Source organism: Mercenaria mercenaria, chromosome 9 (assembly GCF_021730395.1).
Source record: "Mercenaria mercenaria strain notata chromosome 9, MADL_Memer_1, whole genome shotgun sequence".
In the NCBI taxonomy this organism is placed as follows: Eukaryota; Metazoa; Mollusca; class Bivalvia; order Venerida; family Veneridae; genus Mercenaria; species Mercenaria mercenaria.
In genome coordinates this window covers 72,430,032-72,451,830 of record NC_069369.1, presented here as the reverse complement: position 1 = coordinate 72,451,830, position 21,799 = coordinate 72,430,032, and the positions used below count along the sequence as shown (strand labels likewise).

Sequence of the window (21,799 nt, the reverse complement as noted above, 5' to 3'; positions counted from 1 at the left end):
ATCAGTGGATGATGTATTTTCTGGCATCTGGCGAAATTGCATTGAAAGTTGACAGACACTATAATATATAGATTATGGGTACCTAATATACTGGTGAGGTGATTGCAGTGTTTTCGTATATAATGATTTCTGTTATACACTACACGAGAGTAACAGATTTCTTATTCTTATGCAGTGAGATAAAGTCCAAGGAGAAACCCTTTGATTATGTGGCTAGGGCACTAGTTTGACTATATGTAGGATACAAACTTAGCCAACACATTAGTTCTATAGGATATACACTAGAAATATGGTTAAATTGCCAGATTTTCTTGTATCCACCTGCTGTCCTTTCAGCTTGTTTACACCTCTCAATGTTTGTAAATATTACAATGAAGCATAAAGATATATTGGAGTCAGGTGTTGAGTGGCTGCCATTTATTTTGGGGGCAGTTTGTCATTAATTAAACGTTCAATATTTAAGGATCTTTGGTTCTTTTATGTATTTTCAAGCCTTTTTGCTATGTTTTGGTAGTGCGTGTTAATTCTTTTGACAAGTTTTTTTAAAAAAATTTTCTTCAAATCGCTCCTCGCCAGCTCAAAAAAACAGATGAAATCCAAAAACAAATATTTTTATATTTATTTCGCTCGCTCGCTCCTAAATATTTTGGAAAAAATCCGATGACCAAGGAATTAATTTGGTGTGGCCTAACAAACATTTCTAAATAGACTTAGCCTCCCCCCCCCCCCCACTCCCCCCACCCCATCTTGCCAACCAGCCCTAACTATTTTATCTACTATTCAAAGATTTAACCGGCAGGTAGTTTTTCTTTATTCACAATTGTATGTAGGCCTAACTTGTTAAAATCATATTATGCTGTATTTCTTATACATTGTTCTGTTCTGTTCAGGTCCCTAAAATCCTCTTTGGCCGAATGTATCATTGCAGATCAAATCTTTTGTATACCTCTACCTATTTCTATTGCTTTATTAGCCGGAAGTGACAAATATCTGTAGAAAAAACTATAAACTCATTTGAAACGGTGAAAAAATTGACGCATGGAACGTCAATACGTCATCATTTCATTACTGACGTCGTATCTGATGACACGACAAAAGCGTGTAGTCATTGATTTTATACAGAATTTATATAGGTATATAATAAATATAGGTATATAATAAATAACGTTACGCTACGAATAATAAAACTAAACCGGAACTCGATGTTGTTGTTTGGTATTTTCTGTTACTTCCGCCAGCTTCATAAATACACACTTCTATAGAAATAGTGCTATAAAGAAAGCATTCTTTTATTTGTAAAATACGGTGCACAAGAAAAATATATATACAGATGGGAATATCCGACTCTAACTGTTTCATGGCGCTATACTTTTAACTTGGCAGTGCCTCGTTACCGTCTTAACAGTTACCCTCAAAAGGGATATTCCCATTTGCATCTACAACAAGTGACACAAGTGACAATTTTTCATATGTTTTTCCAAATTATCGCAGACCCGAATTGCTTTTATTTGGAGATTAACACGCCTAAAAATTAAAATTGTCTTTTAAAGGAATAGATCTAAACGTAGATAGGTGTCCCACAATGCGGTACATAACCCTATATGTTACAGTTCCTACTATACTGAAAGTGGAAGTTTCCACTTAACAATTAAAGACTGATTTACTATAATACTATAGTATCTTCTGTCTGGTAAAAATAATAAAGCATCTGTGTTTCCTTTTAGATGTAGATCTAAATGTAGTTTTACGCAAGTTTTTATGAAACATTTCGTTGGTCCCCAATTTCGCCCGGTACACCGATTGCGCCCGATTTGCACTCGTTTCAGTTGGGCTAGTTGTGCGTACACCTGCGGAACATGCCGAATAGCCCGATTGAAACTTCAGTGTACCGATCAAGTGATCGGAATAGCCAGGTGTTGTATCAATGGAGCCAACTATTCAGTAAGTTGAAATAAAATTCACAGAAAGACAAATAACAACATGAGAACCACGAAGAATAAACAAAGATATTTAGAGTTAAACAAAACTTATCAAACTAATGAATGATTTATAAAAATGTTATATTTGAAAAAAAAACATCGAAATTTTTGAAGAGAAAAAAATATCAGTTATGACAATATAGAACCTGAAAGATAAAAACCCTTTAAACTAGTTGGCTCAATTTGTTTGCATCTTTCTGGCAAATTTGGTGTATTATCTTTGGTGACCCAACTAGAGGTGAACTGGTCAGGAACCCAGGCAATCCTTGCGTGTATCAGTGCTATACACTGGGCACGTTAAAGAACCAGACTGTCTATTCGCAACGAGCTAGGCTAAGTTAGCCCGGCAAGCCTGTATCTGATTTCTGATCTCTCTGTCGTGGGAGCTTTGTATCACTCTGTCCCTCTGGTGAGATCGCTCTGTGTCTGTACTAGTAGAGGATGAATTATGCGCCCTGTGTGGCTGCATTTGAACTATGTAAAGCGCCTTTAACGTGAAATTGATCATGAAAAGGGCGCTATATAAATATTTATAATAATAATAATAATTATTATAACATTAGAACAGATACCCGGTACATGCGGCATGCTATGTATAAACCAATAATACATTTTCGTTAGAATATGAAATGAAAAGAAAATATGTTTTGTTATAATGTAAGATAAAAAAAATATTTCACTCGTGAACATCATAACATAAAATCTTGTCTAATCCTTCAGTGAAAATACTGCATTTGTTGTTCACAAGGTGAAAGATACAGTTGGAACTCGATTATCTCGAGCTTGCTTATCTCGAAATTCAAGATATTTTCCCGTCCCGTCCCGAAAACAAAATTCACAAAATATCAAGTTAAGTCGAATTTCGATTATCTCGAACTAAAACGATCCCTTGGAATTCGAGATACCGAGTTTCAACTGTCTTTCAATCTTACATCGAGATAAACAATTAATCGTGATTACAGTTAAACCACATTAATCCAAAAAGCAAAAGTTTCCTTATCTGTTGAAACATTTCGAGGGCTGAACGGAAACGTCTTGTATTTTCTTCTTTATTTTAATATCATATTGAGTTACGGCAATTTTCCGTCCAACTCTCGATCGTGTATTTCATCCAAATGCAGATGAAGCTTTTTGCTCTTCATAATGTGGACTTTATAGAGCGGGTTTGACTGTACTTTAGTCTTCCTTCTCGCCTGTGTATGCGGTCTGGAGACCTCTGATAAGCTCTTTCACCTTTGCATCAAAAGGGTAATGTCCACTAAATTCGTAGTATTTCAAAGTACCAATTATGAAACCAAGCCAGCCGTCGGGTTCGTAGCCACGTTCCATCTTCAGCGGAATAATTTGTCTTTTCTTTTGAAATGCATAGTTTGCTTCTAAAAGTTAAAATTACAAGGAATGATTTAAAACAAAATGTCAGTCGTGTCTATGTTGTAAATAAATTCTTTCATTCAGCACACACTCTGGTATAATCAATGGCTAAGGAAATTGTACTATAATACCATAGAAAATAGTCTTTGAGTGCGATTTAATAAATGCCTGCCATCAAAATGGAAGAGAAATAATCATATGCATGAAGTTGTAGTTATGGGTCCTGCCTACCCGTTGAGACTTAGCTCGGGTTAAAACGTTAAAACGGATGTTCGGAAATATTTTTTTTAAACTTTGAATATGTCGCTATTTTGACCATATCTTGAGGCTTTTATCGAGCCCTACCATCGAAACATACAACACATGGGAATACAGGTATATATCCTTGGTATAGTTTTAAAACTGGAGTAGCTCTGAAGGATAGGGTAGGTCATTTATTGATGTATTGTGGAATATGTTACCTTGAAATATAACTTTTGATAAATACAAAAGCCATAAGAATACCCTTTGGAAACAACGAACCAAAACCAAGCAAATTAAAAGCAGACTAAGTTTGATTATGTTCATGAGAGGTAATGAAATGTGCAACACTCCTCGTAGCTCTTGGATAAAAGAAATAGTTAATATAGTAATAACTTACGTCTGCTATTTTTGACCTATATTTAAAAATCTAAAAATAAATCGACAACACTATAAATACTGTATTATTTTGTTAGCTGGTATAACTCCAAAAATCCTCGAAAATTCAAATCAGAATAGATTAACACGTTTATTATACCACGAAAGTAGAGGTCTTGTCGCCCAGGATGATAGCAATGTTTACCTGCTCTACAATTAGGACTGTTCTTGTACTTCCGGGACATACATACTAGAACAATTTTTGAGTTTTCAACAGCATCGGCCATAGCGTCCACAGTCGACCCTTCAAGTTTTTCAATATCCATCCAAACCTGCAACATCAATCAAGTTATTCAGTTTAACTGTAACAACGTGTTTTGCATTAACTTCCATATTAAATAACATACACAGAACTGATAGTTATGATACACATTCAATTTAGTCTTATTACCTGTCGGGGATAGACTCAGTCAAACTGTATAAGAATCTTTCGCTGGCTGAAGGTGCAGACGGAAATATCTGGCTCGAGCGTAACTGTTAAGGCGGTAACGAGGCTCTGCCGAGTTACTGCAAAACATTTACCTGAGAGCCAGAAACTTCCGCGAGTGATAGATTCTTTTACTTGCATGCCTTACTCTTCAGTTTATAGAAGAAATAAATCAAAATGAATATTTTTCTTTTAAGCACTGTTCTATTATATTAGCGTATGAATTTTATTTTACGCATTCATTCATAAAATTCTGCACGTGAGTCACCTTACAAGACGATTTTTCCAGCACCGGCAAAACACGCAAAAGTCCTGTCTGGTGAGCAAGAAAGCCTGCTATTATTTTCTAGGATACATTGCTTTATCAATATATACAATACAGTACAACCTCTCCAGAGCGGCCCTCTCTTAAGCAAAAACCTCTCTATAACAACATCATCAAAATTCCCCTAAGCTGAAATATACTATCAAATTTACCTCTCCAAAACAACAACCTCTACATAACAGTAAATATTTGTATCTCCCAAAGGATGGTGCTCTACAGAGGTTGCACTGTATATACCATTTTTGTCGTGGATTATGATATCAAAATTAACTGAAGTCGATTGAAAATCTTATTTTGCAAACTAAGGATATTTTAAAGTGTTAAAATATTGATTTCATGTTTTTAAATTATCACACTGACATAGCAGTAATGATTTGCAAAACATAACGGAATTAAATATATAGATTGTAAATAATGTACGTATCCTTTTTGCTCTTTTAGGGAAACGAAAACTTCTTTTCTGAGTAGTATTAAATACAAAAAGTTTTTTTTCAAAATAGATGCGTGCTCTTGTTTCCTTCACTACTGTCATAGCGAAAATGCTAAAGCTTGTTTTGAACGAAAGGCGCTCTGTATACAAAAAGACATGTATCATACATACTGCACATTTTGAATTAAGATTGAACTACTGCTGCTTTTGTAAAATAAATATCTTCATTCTACGAAGTATTCAGCATTTAGCTTTTTTACAAAGAGGAGTAACTATTTTTCTGCTAAAAAATGTTTTTGGTTAAAAAAACTGCTCATCATATATATATACAAATATATTTTTGCCCGGTGATGTCTTTTTCATTTAAGAAGACTCTTTTTCAGTTCATTATAACTCAATACGCCTGACAGATATACTCAGGGCAGAAATAAAAGCAGATGGCGGGAATATACACGTTATCCTCAGAACAACTGTAACACAATAACTTAGTACAAACCTTAAAACCAGCCTGCTTAATCTTTTTGCAAATTGTTTTCATTTCCTCTTGATTTGACCAATGATACGATATCATTACATGTTGTGCTTTTCTTGGATCTACAGCCGCTTTTGATCTTTCAATCCCGATGGCTAAAATAAATGAATATTTCCTTCTGCTAGCAATAATTTAAACCATTTTTAAATTTCTGTAACAATTTTACTAAACATATTGAGAGCGAAAAGATAAAATGAAATAGATGTTAACAATTATGCTGTAAATGTTTTGTTTCTACTTTGCTATGCGTGACTATCTGACTGTGTTTGGTGTGTTTGTGCATCCGGTAAATCTACCCTTACCTTTTACTTTCTAATATTTCTTGGAAACAATAATTATATTGGTATGTTCATAGACTGCACTGGTACTTACCTTAAACCAAAAAAATTGAAAATTGAAATTTTAGACATAAAAGGTTAATTACTAAAATAGTACGAGACAATCAAAATGAGGATTAACTAGATTTCTGATCCATGATATAGCATCAAGACTAACACATACATTTTTGTTGGGTTTAACGTCACACCGACACAATTATAGGTCATATGGCGACTTTCCAGCTTTTGATGGTGAAGGGAAAATCCAGGTGCCCCTCCGTGCATTATTTTATCACAGGCGGGCACCTGGATAGTACCACCGACCTTCCGTCAGCCACTTCGATGGCTTCCTCATATGAAGAATTCAACGCCACGAGCGAAGCTCGAACCTACATTGGTGAAGGCCAAGTGTTTCGGAGTTGGCGGCCCTAACAACTCGGTAACGGAGACCCCTTTAAAGTATGAACATACATGTGTGCAGTTTTAGATTACATTATGTCAGCACGCTGCAAATAAAGGAACTGAATATTTTGTCAAACTTATAAACATTTCTGAGTTTTGGACATCTCTTTAATTACATTAAAATTTAGTCTGAATGGATTGAAAGTGAAACAAAAAATCTGATACCTGCTCGTTTGTATTCCTTGATGTCTGACACAGCCAAATCGTTTCTTAGGGTCCAAAGGGCGCCAATGCACGTTTTCCGAATTTTATCGTTTTTAGACTTGCTGAGTTCAATCAAAACATCGACGACACCAAGGTCTTGGTCGCCAACGATTTTCTGTCTTATGTCAACGTCAAATGTTAGATACCAAAGTGCTTGAACACTTTCTGAAATACATATAGCATGTGATATGTCTTGCAACGGACTTTAATATTCGTATTCGTTGGGATATACGGTGACATATTAACGTCGTTACATTTGAGCGTACATTTCAATTAAAATGACTAAATCATTCGTGAAAGTGTATCTTTAAATAGTTTTAAAGCTAATGTGACTGCTTACTGTAGTCCAACTTGTGACATTATTATTACTTTCAGTCTAATATATGTGGAAGGACCGTCAGGGGAGGTAACTAGTATCTCAGATTGGGACTATGCTTACTGCTATGGACTAAATGGACTATTTACCAAGTTGTTCATCTTCGTCCCCGTCCGACATTTTCACGAGTAGTTCAATGGCGCCAAACTCCGACAACATTTTTTTGTTTTCGTCGTTTCGAGCCAGGCGTCGAATACCTAAAATATGATTGCCATTATTATCTAGGCGAATGTACCGTTCAGCCCCGCTTCAAGGAAGGAGAGGGCGAGCGTGTCTTCATTTTACATTTTATTTATATCTTCATGCTAAAATACTGATATGGACTGATAAGATTGAAAGGGAATTTCTCATTTTCATGAAAAACAATGCCAAACAGCCGCACTAGATTGGAAGAAAATCCTCTAAAACAATATTTCTATCGTGCACCCCTACCCCTCTACCCGACAAACAATATTGCTTTTAATTTTGAAACCTTATGTATGAATACCCAAATAAATCCCCCACTGAATCAGACGTGGCTGCGTCTACGTTTGTTTATAGATCTGACGGTATTTTTGGAACCAAAACGGGAGCCTTTCGATAAAACCTAATTACAGTTGAAACTACAAAAAACTGTAGATATCTCGCAGTCGCTTATTTCAAAATTCCGGCTATCTCGAAGACATTATCAGGTCCTGTCCCAAAAATACGTATACAGATATCATTTTAAGTCGAATATTTGTTATCTCAAATTAAGGGATTCGAGATACTGTATTTCCATACACCTACCTAATCCGCACTGTCTGCTCGACCAGGTGTTGTACCTGTGTGATTTTTCACCGAGGCTTCTTCTGAAAATGTTCATTAGCTCCTCCACAACGCCTGTGTGACTTTTAATTATCTTACATTCCTCCTCATCTATTATATTAGCAATTGTAAGTAGCGCCACTAATCTTAAGCCTGATTTTAGATACGGTTCTAAGGCTTTCAGCAGATCCAGGTCTCGGAGACGGTTAAAGTTGGTGTCCCAAATGGTTATATGGTATACGGTATCCATAGCAAAATCAATCAATGGATCGAATATGATTTCTTCGCCGTATTCAGCCGCATACTGCTGTCTTTTTTCCATTTCGTCTTTGTTTGCTTTTCGGGCATTTTCTGCTACCTGCATTTTTTAAAGATTTTCTTGCGTGTTATTCATGTTAAAATGATTGTTGCATATTTGCTTGACTGAATTTTAACATCTTTTAAATATTAATGATTTTTGTAAAGACTTTTTAAATATAAAATGCTCCTTCTTTGCGTTTATACGGGTATAAAGTGAACTGGAACTTCTTTAAAACCCATGAATCGTGCCTGCATAAACGCACAAAAAAAATGGCATTCAAATCTTACATTTACATATTAGGTAGCTACAAAAATAATTGGTTTGCTTATCATTGATACAAAAAAAAAATAAATGACAGGATACCGATCTTTCCAACATCTTAACTGAACAGCCTTCCGATGAAAATACAATTCCTGATTTTAATTTAAAATACCGTTGAATCTAGTGTCGTGTCGTTTGATCTTTGTTCTTTGTCGTCTGGAAAATATTTTAAGCTATAATGAAATGTTCTTTTTTGCGTCTAATTTTGACAGAATTTGCGAAAGACGCCATTTTGTTCATTTATTTTGTGAATGACGTAAGACTGCGCGTGCAATCTCGAGGAAAGGGCCGTCTTTGATATTATTACACAAATGTTTATACGAAAATAAACATTTTTTTTCTTGCTACTCAAAATGTATAAGTAATGTAAATATGATAAGATATCTTTTCTGTTCTATTCTATAGCCTCACACTTCACTCATAATTCTGAAATGGTTCATGAACTAAAATCGAGTGTTTTTAACCAGTTCTTTAAATTGCATGCACGTAATTTCTCATGGATTTACAGTATATGTTACTTTAAATAAGTTACAAAAACACCCTTTTGATGTTTACTCAAGTCAATGTAAACAAGTGTATCAAATTCTAATAGTTATGTTTAATGGCTTTTGGGTAATTTACTCTTTTATAAATTGTTACTGGCTGCAAACATTAACATGCTTTTGCACAATGCAAAGGTGCATATTCCCATTTAGGGTGTTTATGCTTCATTATGTTAAAACCCAATGCATATATTTCTTTGTCACTGATATGCAATCTAATTTTTAAAAGTACACTCTTAACTTTTTATTGGCCCTAGGAAACAAACTGAAGCTGACATGACAATTTTTGATAAACCCAACCATGACACATGCACATATTGCCTAGTAGTCATAGCATACTCTAGAAGAGCGACGACTCAACTTTAATACCCAGTTTTCGTAGAGGTAAAAAAATGATGTTACATTTAATTGAATATAAGCAATTATGTGTGTCTGCCATTTCAGGGATTTTATCAGTTAACATAAATTCACAATGTTTTGATAGAAAAAATAAAATTGGGCGCACTTTTTTTATTGTTAGACAATTTTGTAAATCTTTATCGAAAGAAAATTTTTATTATTATTTACAGTGCGTATTTTTCTACATTTAGTGTTATTTTGTTCAGTACTCATTGTTATAATTACCCGTATATTAAATGACACTACACAAATAGATTTCAAAGTAAAACAAGAGCTGTCCGTAAGACAGCCAAGCTCGACTATTCGAAATATTGTCCCAGAAGCAGGAATTTATATTACCCAAAAAGGTTAAATAACAAAAGAGTTTTAAGTTCAAAAGGGGGCATAATTTGACCAAAATGCATATCAGTTATGGGACTTGCTGCTATCAACTAGTTTTATAACCCCTAAGGCACATGTGAAGTTTCAATTCAATATCTGCATTAGTTTTGGAGATAGAAACTCGCATGTAAAACTTTAAACCAGAATTTTCAAAGTCCAAAAGGGGGCATAATTTGCCCAAAATACATGCCAGAGTTATGGGACTTGACCCAGTGAGGTTGGTAATTGATCTAGAAAAAGAAAAATTAAGTTTCAAATCTGTATGCCTTTTAGAAATAGCTGTATGTACATGCACGCAAAACTTTAATCAGAATTTTCTAAGTCCAAAAGGGGGCATAATTTGGCCAAAATGAAGGTCAGAGTTATGGGACTTGCTGCTATCAACTAGTTTTATAACCCCGAAGACACGTGTGAAGTTTCAAATCAATATCTGCATTAGTTTTGGAGATAGTAACTTGCATGTAAAACTTTAACCAAAATTTTCTAAGTCCAAAAGGGGGCATAATTTGCTCAAAATACATGTCAGAGTTATGGGACTTGACCCAGAGAGGTTGGTAATTGACCTAGAAAAAGAAAAAATAAGTTTCAAAGCTATATGCCTTTAATTGATGGCTGTATGTACTTGCATGCAAAAACTTAACCAAGGTGTGACGCCGACGCCGACGCCGACGCCGACGCCAGGGTGAGTAGAATAGCTAGACTATTCTTCGAATAGTCGAGCTAAAAAATAAACTAAAATGCTTACGCCAAGGAATTTGTCTTTTGTTGTGAAATGCACATATTCGGCTATTTGTCCTTGTCGAGTCAGCGTAAATTTGGACCTTGAAGAATAGACTGACTTCAGTCTTTCGTAACACATGGCAGCAATAACAATTGGTGTAAACAATGAACAATAAATGACCTTGCATTTTCCTTATTAGGAAAATATTATAGTATTAATTAGACAATAGCAGCAGAAGGAAGCTTTAAAATATTGCCACATGCAGTGTTAAAAAAATCATTAGTAAGCGTTATTTGGCCCAGAGGTGATTACAACTTTGTAACAATATCCTTCCTTTGACAAATTTATTGGCTATTGAAATACTTTATGATTATGTTTACAAATTTAAAACTTAGAAGGTTATTGCCGCCAATGTACTTCTGTTTACAATCTAGTCTGTCATTATTTCTATTATCATTACTGTTATCATTATCATTTTATCTTTTACTATTCGAGTTTTTGCAAATGTGTTATTAATAAATATGATGATCGGTATGTGCACCATGCAACTCTAATTAATTCATAGCCGGGCGCTATATTCTTAAAACTGCATTATACTACTGGCGGCAATAATTACGTTTTGGTGTAAAGCCCCTAACCTGTGTTTAGGGTTACAGTGAAAGCCTATGCCCAGATAATTCTCAGACCTTCTAATTTATTTTTTCTTAATTCAATGTAAAAATGACACAAAGGACAGGGCTGCATTCCGAGAATAACCTTAAAATAAGCTTTTTAGCAGTAGACTAAAAATGAGGTAAAATACAGTTAAACCTCACTTCACTTATCTCAAAATTACGGCTATCTCGAAGACATGTTCAAGACTCGTCCCATAATACGTGCACAAAATAGCATTTTAGTGAACTTTTGGTTATCTCGAAATAAAATGATCGATCCCTTGGATTTCGAGATATAACTGTGATACTTTCAAGTGATTTTAAGCTGTAGTGGTATTTATCTTTGTTGATAATTTTCACTGGTAAGACGGTTAAACATTGTGAAAAAAAACATGAAAATTGAATTTACTTTTTTTCCGAACTGACACAGCATTGCAAGAGTTAGCTACTCGACCAGTTTTGGTGAAAATTTTCAAAATATTCATTTCCACCATGTTTGGCATACAACATATATATGGCACTTAAAATGCTAAAGTAGATGGAAATAAAAGTTCGATACTGGTAAAAATACAAGAAGAATGTAGATTTTTTTTACATTATTTCAAAATCATTGCAAAGATTTACTACCTTCAGCACAATATTTTTGGTTATGTATGAAAATATCTTGTAAACATGTTAATATGTCAGCAAGTTAGTCACTTTCAGAGTATACACTATTAATAATGGATTTTTTTAGAGAATCTGTTTCTTGCCAAAATTGTGTGTGTTAGTCCAGCTATTGTTGTAAAACTTTCGTCCGTGTCGCGTGTCCATGTAACAAAAGCTTTTGCATTTTCATGAGAAGGTACTAGACCAAATACTTTCAAAATGAACTCACGTTTTGACTTGAAATAACCTCAAAGGACAGGTAACATAACTCTAGCCTACACAAATGTCATACTAAGCCCATATTTAACTCAGAAACTTTGGTGGAGGCCCTGCATTTTTAGATCCCGATCTATTCTTTGGCATCATAAAGAGACCTATAAAGCTCTAGCTTCAATTTTACAGAATGTGAAAATAATTTAAATATCCTCCGGGCCATCACTATAACTATGTTGTTGTTGGTGTGTACGTACTATAGTTTTTGGTAAGTTGCTTTGTTCCAATTCTTCTACGCGCAAATACTAAATTCCTTTGTGTCTATTACTACTGCATTGCTTTTGTTTTATTATTTCACTTGTTAAAGCAGCATGCCTCCAGATTTGGCTAAACGATAATCTTTCTTTCAAATGGAAGTTTGGTCATATTATGAACATTAGAATATGAATTTTTGTTTCTAAAATATTTTAAAAGTTCCAAATCAAGAAAAAAAGATGAACACGTCGGGAATCGAACCCCGGACCGCCGCGGCAATAAAGACACTTTCCCGTCGTCGTAACCAATAGCGTTATAGCTGAAGTAATGAATAATGGCTTCAAAATATAGATATTTATAATCGAGACAGTTTACCTGGAGTAAAAGCGTGACAAACGCTTTTCGATTTTCATCGTAAAAAGTAGTAAAAGCAGCAAATTCTCATGTGTTTCCGTAACATAAAGTTTGTCAGTAATTAAGTTTTAAAGCCTTCTTAAGAAATATAGCATTTATTTCAAGATATCTAAAAAGATTTTTTTTTTTGTTGTCGAACGATCTGGAGGCATGCCGCTTTAACATCTTTTCAAAGCAAATGTTGCTTCGAAACAAATATGTACATTTTCACAATTTATAAATTTAGTTTTTATAAGTTTAGAAAATAACTTTCTCTGATGAATGAAAGGTTGGACATTTGGGTAATACTCACTATATCTGTATGACCATCGGTAAGGATTTTCCGCAGAAATAACATCATTCTGTTATCTTCTAACACGTAAGTAGCCAAATCTTCAGAGCATTCGCAATAATTTTTCAAAATCAATAAACAGCGAGTCACAATGGCAATCTTGTGGTTTTTGTGATCGGCATTTTTGTATTCCGCTTCATCAAAATTAAAGTTCTTGATTGTCCGAATACAAAACTTGTCTATTTCAGCTTCACGAATATATCTTGATATATCTTTTTCAAATCTCTCCGCTCTTGTTGACTTTGTTTTCCCTTCGAGTATACTGCCAAGGTTTGCAACTAATAATAGTGTTTTAGCAATATCTCCGAGAGCATTCTGACCTTCAAGGGCGAATATGTCAGTTTTCACAAGGTTGTGAAATGATTCTTTCAAATATTGCTTTGAAATCTTTTTATATTTAGCCAGTTTTCCAGGATTTACATCTTCCAGACTCTCAACTACTTCATATGCAGATATCATTTCCTGATACGAAATACTTCTAAGACTGACCTCTGAGGTTGTGTCCAGAACTAATGAAACTGACTTCTTGCGGTCATTTTCATTGTCTGGAATTGTTTTTGTTGACGAACCGCTGCCCATTACATACGTTTATGGTGAATCTCCGATGGCATTCAAGCTTGAGTACAGCACTTTTTCAAAAGAAAGAAAGCAATGCTGTACCTATTAACGAAACGTATGATTCAAAACAAGAATTTTATGTAATTTGTGTTAGTGGATGAGTAATTAAACGTCAGTTACAGCTTGTATTATTTGAGTACATACATGAAAGTAGCGGCAAATCGTAACAGAGTTGCCATGAGTAGAACCTTTCATTCAAAAGTTTTATGTCTAGGGTCTAATATTTTAAACCCAGATTGCACTGGTAATGTCTCTGTAACCTAAACACACAAATCAAAGCTATACAGGCTTTAGTAACTCAACAGCAACGTGCTGGTTGTTTAAACTGATTTTATTGTGCATTTCGTTCACTCAAAGCTTCAGCAGTGTCAATCAGTAGCCAGTAATATCATGCAGTATGATTTAACAATCAAATTTTATTGTTGCAATTCTTTGATACCATTTTTAAGTGTTTTAATCTAAATTTTAGTCTCTTACATACCTGTTACTTATATCCGTATATATATTCCTTAGCCGCTTTTATCAAATAAAATAAGTAGAACGAAATAGGTGTGGATCAAGGGTAAATTTATCTGTGCAATCAATACGATACTATTATTAAACTAGTTTAATCACAATGCCTTTAGGTTGGTACACCAATTGTCTTTTATTTCTATGTAGACTACCAGCGAAGAAACTTCCTGAACAATTTGTATCATTGATTGGACCACCGTATTGATTTTTAACGTAAAACTTTTATCTAAAATATTATCTGTAAAAGCCAATTACATACAGGTTGAGATCTGATAAAAAAATGCGGCTGATATAGAAAAAGTTGAAACTCTTTAGGCCTCCAAACATGATAAAATGATAAAAAATTGCAGGTTCGCTTTCATTGAGGCTGTTCGTGAACGGTAATGGAAAACATGCTGCCGTCCACATTCTCTAGACCCAGGTGGAGCAGAATTCAACATTTGGATATGTTACAAGTTCGAAGGTTACTTTTTGTTTACATCCACAGATGTGTTCACACGGCGGTGTACATCGAACCTTTAGTAATACACTAGAATGCAACTCCATGAAAAGCTGCCCGTGGTCCTCAGTTAAAATAATGGACTACTTCAAAACGAGAATTATTGGTCTTGCCTAAAACTTAGGATGGGATTTTCTTATTGATTGCCACAACTAATAGATATATGACGTTTCTTGTTATTTGACGCATTTTTTAAAGTTTTTATGTTTCAATTCTAAAACTGTAAACATCCGAGTAGGAGATAAAGTGGTCGGAAATAGTGAGACAGACATACCTGTAAGGAAAGTGAAAGAAATCATAACAGTTGTACTGTAAAGTTAGGGAATGTCTTTATTCATAATTTTATAAAAATGAACATGACATCAAATGACTTCCGTATACCTATGGAAAACGACGTTGCAAAATGACTTCAAATAAGGAACATCTGAACATGGAATAATAACTAAAAATGATCAACATTATGTAAATGTTTATTCAAAGCAAACCATCAAACAATACATTTCTAAATTCATAGGCAGTGGTCTTACAACATGTAGTTCTTTTAAAATCACATATACAAACCAAAAGCTTCACGTAACATTGTGCAGCTCAAAGAAAAACTATACAAAACAGGAACATTATATCGCATGAATTCTATAGTTGAATAATAATATCATTTCAATACAATTATCGGTCATTGCCATTTTAATAAATTTAATCACGGGTCACCATTTATTCATAAAACGATTTTCATTTCCGTACACTGAATCCAGATTTTATTCTACGTTTTCCCGATCAATGACGTTACACCATTACTTCCGGTTTATCAAACGTGCAGAACTACCTTAATCAAGAATATCTACTTGAAATAAAAAAAACACATACAATGTATATATAACAACAATCAATTTTTATATGAAAAAGAAAGTAAATATTGAATATATAAACATGTATACATTTAACAGAGATCACATATATTTGGTAAATATTGCTATATAATTGTGTTAATGTTTATCGAAACTCCTATAAAGTTTCACAAGTGTTTGGGTGAAACTTTGATTAGTTGTCTGAAATAAAATATATTATAAGATCTACATATCATAACGCATAAATGTCTAGTTAATACGGTAATTTATATCACATAATGATAATGAGACAAGGCAGCATTTTCTTGAAAAAATTATGCAGACCTGGATTTCATTTCTGACGTCACGGCGAAGGTAAGCAGTCCTATCACTGAATATTTTCCGTATCCGATGGGAGTTGAATACAGGATTGTGTACTCGTCAGTGAAATGCGTGCTACATTTCCGACAGAAAATTCGTTAGTATACAATAAAACAACATAAAACTAATCCGTAAACCACTGAATATTCGTTGACTTTTAACTGAACGTGTCAAAACCTCAATGATTCTGATATTTTTAGGTAAACTATTCCACAAAGAACAAAGAAAAAGCAGATATTATCCAGATCTTTGACCTTGCAATCTGAAAGTCGATTACATAATCTAAAATATTAATGGCAGTTGTATAGGCTGAGTGTATTGACTATTTATCATGGAGGTATCTGGTCAACTCTGCTGGTTACTGTTAACCAGTTTACACAGAGGCAGTCTAAAATATTAATGGCAGTTGTATAGACTGAGGAGGTATCTGGTCAACTCTGCTGGTTACTGTTAACCAGTTTACACAGAGGCAGTCTAAAATATTAATGGCAGTTGTATAGACTGAGGAGGTATCTGGTCAACTCTGCTGGTTACTGTTAACCAGTTTACACAGAGGCAGTCTAAAATAGTAATGGCAGTTGTATAGACTGAGGAGGTATCTGGTCAACTCTGCTGGTTACTGTTAACTGGTTTACACAGAGGCAGTCTAAAATATTAATGGCAGTTGTATAGACTGAGGAGGTATCTGGTCAACTCTGCTGGTTACTGTTAACTGGTTTACACAGAGGCAGTCTTAAATATTAATGGCAGTTGTATAGACTGAGGAGGTATCTGTTCACCTCTGCTGGTTACTGTAAACCAGTTTACACAGAGGCAGTTTACAATATTAATGGCAGTTGTATAGACCGAGGTGGTATCTGGTCAACTCTGCTGGTTACTGTTAACCAGTTTACACAGAGGCAGTTTACAATATTAATGGCAGTTGTATAGACCGAGGTGGTATCTGGTCAACTCTGCTGGTTACTGTTAACCAGTTTAAACAGAGGCAGTATAATATTAATGGCAGTTGTATAGACCGAGGAGGTATCTGGTCACCTCTGCTGGTTACTTTTAACCAGTTTACACAGAGGCAGTCTAAAATATTAATGGCAGTTGTATAGACTGAGTATACTGACTATTCTGGTCAACTCTTCTAGTTACTGTTAAGCAGTTTACACAGAGGTATAACACACATTATCAATAATTTCCTAGCACGTCGCAAAAGAAACACACTTTTTATTGTACCAAGTCTTAATGTTCCTTAAGACGGACATTGTCATAGCTTCGAAAGGGTTTCCTCAAGACAAATGCATTGAAAATTCAGATTTCTAACAAAGGCCTATGTATTTCATAGCATTACTTGATACTGGGTTTAGAGATGCTGCTAAAATGGATTCATTAAACAAAAAAGCGAAAGCTTATTCTTCTACTGAATTATTTTCTTTATGACGTAGTATGCATTCAATATATAACATTCATGTTATGGCAGTATAATAAAAGTATTTGTATTTTCTATTTTCGTTTTTGAGAATTGTCAGCTGTCTCAGACTTCATAGTTTCTAACTTTAAATCACTACTAGTATCTTTTCCGTTTTTGAGATACCGAGAGATGAATGCTGATATGTAAAACAAAAAGCAGAGTGTAGACTCAAAGAAAAGAATGAAAAGGAAAGAAACATAGGTATATTGTTCCATCATATATCCTATGAACATTGGATTTGCAGCAATGCCACAGCCTGTTGCAATCATAAACAAGGAAGATATACGCCCTGTAATACGGCATACATTCTCCTCTGTCCATGATATAACAGCGGGTATAATTAGTGTCATGAATAAGCCGGAGCCCGAAACAAATATCGTCAGCAAAATGTCTATTCTATACAAGCTAGCAAGTAAAGCCACGAGGAAAGAAGCTATCCAAAGCAAGTGTGCAAGAAAAAGTAACTTTGTCGGCCGAATTTTTTTAGCCAGGAAGACCCCTCCAAGGCCGCCAATGCAATTTATACCCCAGTAGAGAGATACCAATCTAACAGACGAGGAATTCTCCCATTCAAGATAGTTTAAAGAAAATGTGACGAGAAAATCTCCTAGACCATCTTCTGTGGCACTATACACCAAATTGATACCTGCAACAAATGCCAGAACCAGATATTTACGGCTACCTACGATCTCATTTCTATGTGTTTTTACCAAAACGTCAGATTTTTCTTGTAGGGGATCACTTTCCTCTTGCGGATTATCGCAAGGAGTGGTGCTTGACGTTATCCTGTGGTCGTAGCCCCCTATTACAAGCATAATTAAGAAAAAAATGGCTGAACTAAATACTAATATGGATGTTAAAATGAATGCTTTATGTATATTCCCGTTATACAGTGTATCTACAGACATATCATTAAGTTGAACTGATGTGACATTTGCTTTAGCTAATGGTAAAACGTCATTAATCCCCTCGACTTGTTCGGAATAGTTTCTGAAGTAAGTTACATTTTCATCATATTGTTCAAAAATGTTTATTTTGGAATAAGCTGTGTTATTTTCCTCATACGTTTTTGTCACAAATGTTAGGCCGTCATTTTTAGCTGGCTCTTTCTTTAGTTTGGGGGACATAAACGGTTCTGTTGCAAGAGGGGAAGCAATACCACCGATGCTGTAACACAAATATAAAGCCTGCATAGCGGGTCCAGCATCTGATCCCCATGTCGATGGAATTATAGTATTTGCACCTGCAAAAGATATAGCTCCGTAGTTTACGAAATAAAACAAACCAATTCAACACATCTGACGTTAACATTGTATCATTACAATTGGTCACACTGTTAAGAAAGCTCACATCGAAAGAGTTTTAAATACAAGGTTATAACTTTCTCCTCCATCATGCATTCAGAAGGTAAATATTGTTTAAAGAATTTATTACTTGTACATTCTTTCCTAATATCTATAGATAAAATAAATTATTTTCAGAAGAATAAATTTCAATAAATGCTTCTGATACCGATCATTATTCATTGTTATATAAACAAAACAGTGGGACCATTAATATCTCTGATGTATTCAGATTACAAAGCTTAAATTAATTTACTGATATTATAGTGTGCCTAACTGTACATTTGGAAACTATGCACATTGTCAGCTGTACTTATGTCTTAAAACAAAGATTCTGACGACCTATAGGATATTGATCAAAGGTGGAAACCTAATATGTTACCTCTGAAGATCATTCCAAGGTTAGAGACGATTGCACATGTCATTTGACCGAATTTTGCACTATCATTTGTTAAGGGTATGTTTTACACTATCCTTGAAGACAGTCAAGGATTTTTATGATAAAAGATTTGTAAACTATCAAAATACGCTTAACTTGAGTTGAGAACATATGCAGTATTCACATCAATAGGGAATTCTTTTGGCTTTTAAATCTAAAATCTCTAAAATGTTCTTAGCATAGAATAAACTATGTTAATGGCTATATTTTGTAAAGAGCTATTAATAAGCAGTATAAAATGCCTTTTGTACTCTGTTTTAAGAGCAGTATTGCACGTAATACAAAACATTATAGTTTGCAAAACGAACAAGCATAAGTGAATAAATTACATCTGTCCAATAATATCGAATTGTATACAGTACAAGAGTGACTGTAACGCTCTCACTCATGTCAGCTATAGATGTTACTCGTAGAAATTCTCATCTGAAATTTCAGATAAATGTTCTTTTTCCTGAGTATGATAACCGTTATTATACTCGGGGAAAAGAATGTTTATTTGTATCTTATCGTAAGGAACATATATAATTGGCAGTATGAGAGAATGCAGTCACCTGTATTGCATGTATTTCATTTTTCTTGAGCAGGTTTTATTGACGTTTCAGATGAGAATTTCTACGAGTAACATTTATAGCTGGCAACATGAGTCAGTCTTGTACTGTATACATTTCGCTATTACTGGACAGATGGTATTTAAAATAATGATCAGTTAAAAAAATAGAAAGGTTCATGATTTAAAAAAACAAATCAATTTAACAAATTCAGGTAAAGGTAAAGGTATGCATACATGTATAAATGATCCAATTAGGGAGCCATTCGTTTACAATTAGTGGAGGCCGTAAATACGTTTCACTACATGCACGCATTCTGTTTTTCTGTTTGCTTTTTTTTTTAAAATAAACTGTTTAACTTTTTACAAGACTCGACATATTTAATGAGACTTTTAACATAATGTTTCGATGATGTCTAGTGAAAGAATTTCAAATAATATTTGTCTCAATTAGACATACCCGTGTCGAGTCCGCCACAGAAAACTCCTGTCAGCGCCCGGAAAACAATTGTCATAGTAAATGATTTAAACTGTGGCAGGCAAATACTACACACCGAAGTCCCGGCTGAGCAAAAAAACATCAGGAACAAGCGATTTATTTTGTCATACAGCACGCCACAAACTAACGATCCAGCCATGTAACCTATTGACCAAGTTGAAAATATCCACGAAGCAGTTTCAAGATTTATGTCCAACATTTGCCGAAGATCTGGAAGGGCTGTCCCGATTTGTAAAATCACCCATCCCTGAAGTATAAATATAAACAAATGTGTGTGTGTCTGTGCGTGCGTGTGTGTGTGTGTGTGTGTGTGATTTGTTAATTTGAATGAAATGTGGTTTACGAGTGTTTGCATTCGCTCGCATAATATGAAATATCGTATACCAAATATATTTATGCATGATAATTAATGCTTTTTGTATGTGCCTTTAAGTATATGGTCTTTTTGTAATGCAGAATAATATTTGAATATTATCGTTACCGAATGTCTACATAAATACCGTATGCAGACTGTATACACATAAATATGAAATAATACTTATAATTGAATACTACATATTGTTTTAAGAATTTGCAAATGAAAACCTATCTCTTACATGCTTGGTCAAAACACGAATTATCTAATCAAAACTCTTACTAAGATCACGTATGTCCAGCAAACTGCCATAGTAAGAAGCATTTTCTTACGAAACAAAGAATCCTTTCGCAGTCTCACTAATATGTTTTGACCATCTGATGACGCTCTCGATGAAACTTCACACACATTTTTGGAGTCAGTCCGAGTTTGCATATTTCTGTTCAAAATTTAAACCGTTTTTTTTTTTTTTGAGAATCTATAAGAATCAGTTAAGTTTTGTTGATGTTACTAGAAAGTATAAATGCAATTGTCATAAGATTGTACGCACTATTGTTCTCAACTTAGCTCAACCACTATTATTCTCAACCATAATCATGTAAGAGCCATTCATGTATAAGCAAGTCTTTTAACACTAGACCAATAGCATTTTGATAGCATTATTTTAAGTACCTTTGTACACGCACTACAGCCAGTACATATACGACTGTCTTTCAAATAGTTAATGCAACCATTGCTTTCTATTCTTTGCTGCCTTAGATAAATCCATGACTAAATGCATAATTATGCTGTTATACAAAAAACTCTCTGAAATAGCTAGAACAAAAATATATTTTGAAGAATTCAAAAGTTGATGTTTTAAAACACGACTGTTTTAAGTAAAATTGCACGCAGTCTTAGATAATAGAATGCCTGATTTTCTAAACCGACAGCGCTGTAGGACAAATATGGAAATCAAACTGATGTGGCCTGATGATTATTAATCTGTTTACCCCTAATCTAATTAGAAGGGGAAATTATTTCCTGATAATGTATATATGGTGTCATTATTTCTTAATAGCAAACTATTTAGAGATTATAGTTTTAGGTAAATTTAATATATAACTATTATGTTCTGACTTATTGTCAGTAAACTTTTATAACCATACTTTAGTACAGATACTGTATAAGACATTTAACACAGAAAACTTCTTCCTGTAATTCAATTATTTGACATGACATTCTACTGATTACGTAGGATTCTAATATGCTTGCCT

General features: G+C 34.2%; 2 protein-coding genes across 3 annotated transcripts; both read right to left on the bottom strand.

The window, feature by feature from the left end:
• Positions 1 to 1,199: 1,199 nt before the first annotated feature.
• LOC123547444 (uncharacterized) lies at positions 1,200 to 14,321 on the bottom strand. The gene is made up of 8 exons (XM_053551690.1): positions 14,166 to 14,321; positions 13,028 to 13,695; positions 7,870 to 8,245; positions 7,191 to 7,298; positions 6,687 to 6,890; positions 5,707 to 5,837; positions 4,174 to 4,300; positions 1,200 to 3,355 (listed from the first exon to the last, which is right to left on the bottom strand). Exons 2-8 carry the CDS (start codon positions 13,643 to 13,645, stop codon positions 3,156 to 3,158), a joined length of 1,764 nt encoding a protein of 587 aa, XP_053407665.1. The 5' UTR covers positions 13,646 to 13,695; positions 14,166 to 14,321; the 3' UTR covers positions 1,200 to 3,155.
• Positions 14,322 to 15,150: 829 nt separating this feature from the next.
• LOC123547443 (sodium-dependent glucose transporter 1-like) lies at positions 15,151 to 21,176 on the bottom strand. Of its 2 annotated transcripts, none has more exons than XM_053551689.1 (3): positions 20,876 to 21,176; positions 20,150 to 20,435; positions 15,151 to 18,603 (listed from the first exon to the last, which is right to left on the bottom strand). In XM_053551689.1, exons 2-3 carry the CDS (start codon positions 20,385 to 20,387, stop codon positions 17,393 to 17,395), a joined length of 1,449 nt encoding a protein of 482 aa, XP_053407664.1. In that variant the 5' UTR covers positions 20,388 to 20,435; positions 20,876 to 21,176; the 3' UTR covers positions 15,151 to 17,392. The 2 variants fall into 2 exon arrangements, with proteins under 2 accessions (XP_053407664.1, XP_053407663.1); XM_053551688.1 differs by having other exon boundaries at positions 20,826 to 21,174.
• Between the last annotated feature and the right edge of the window lie 623 nt (positions 21,177 to 21,799).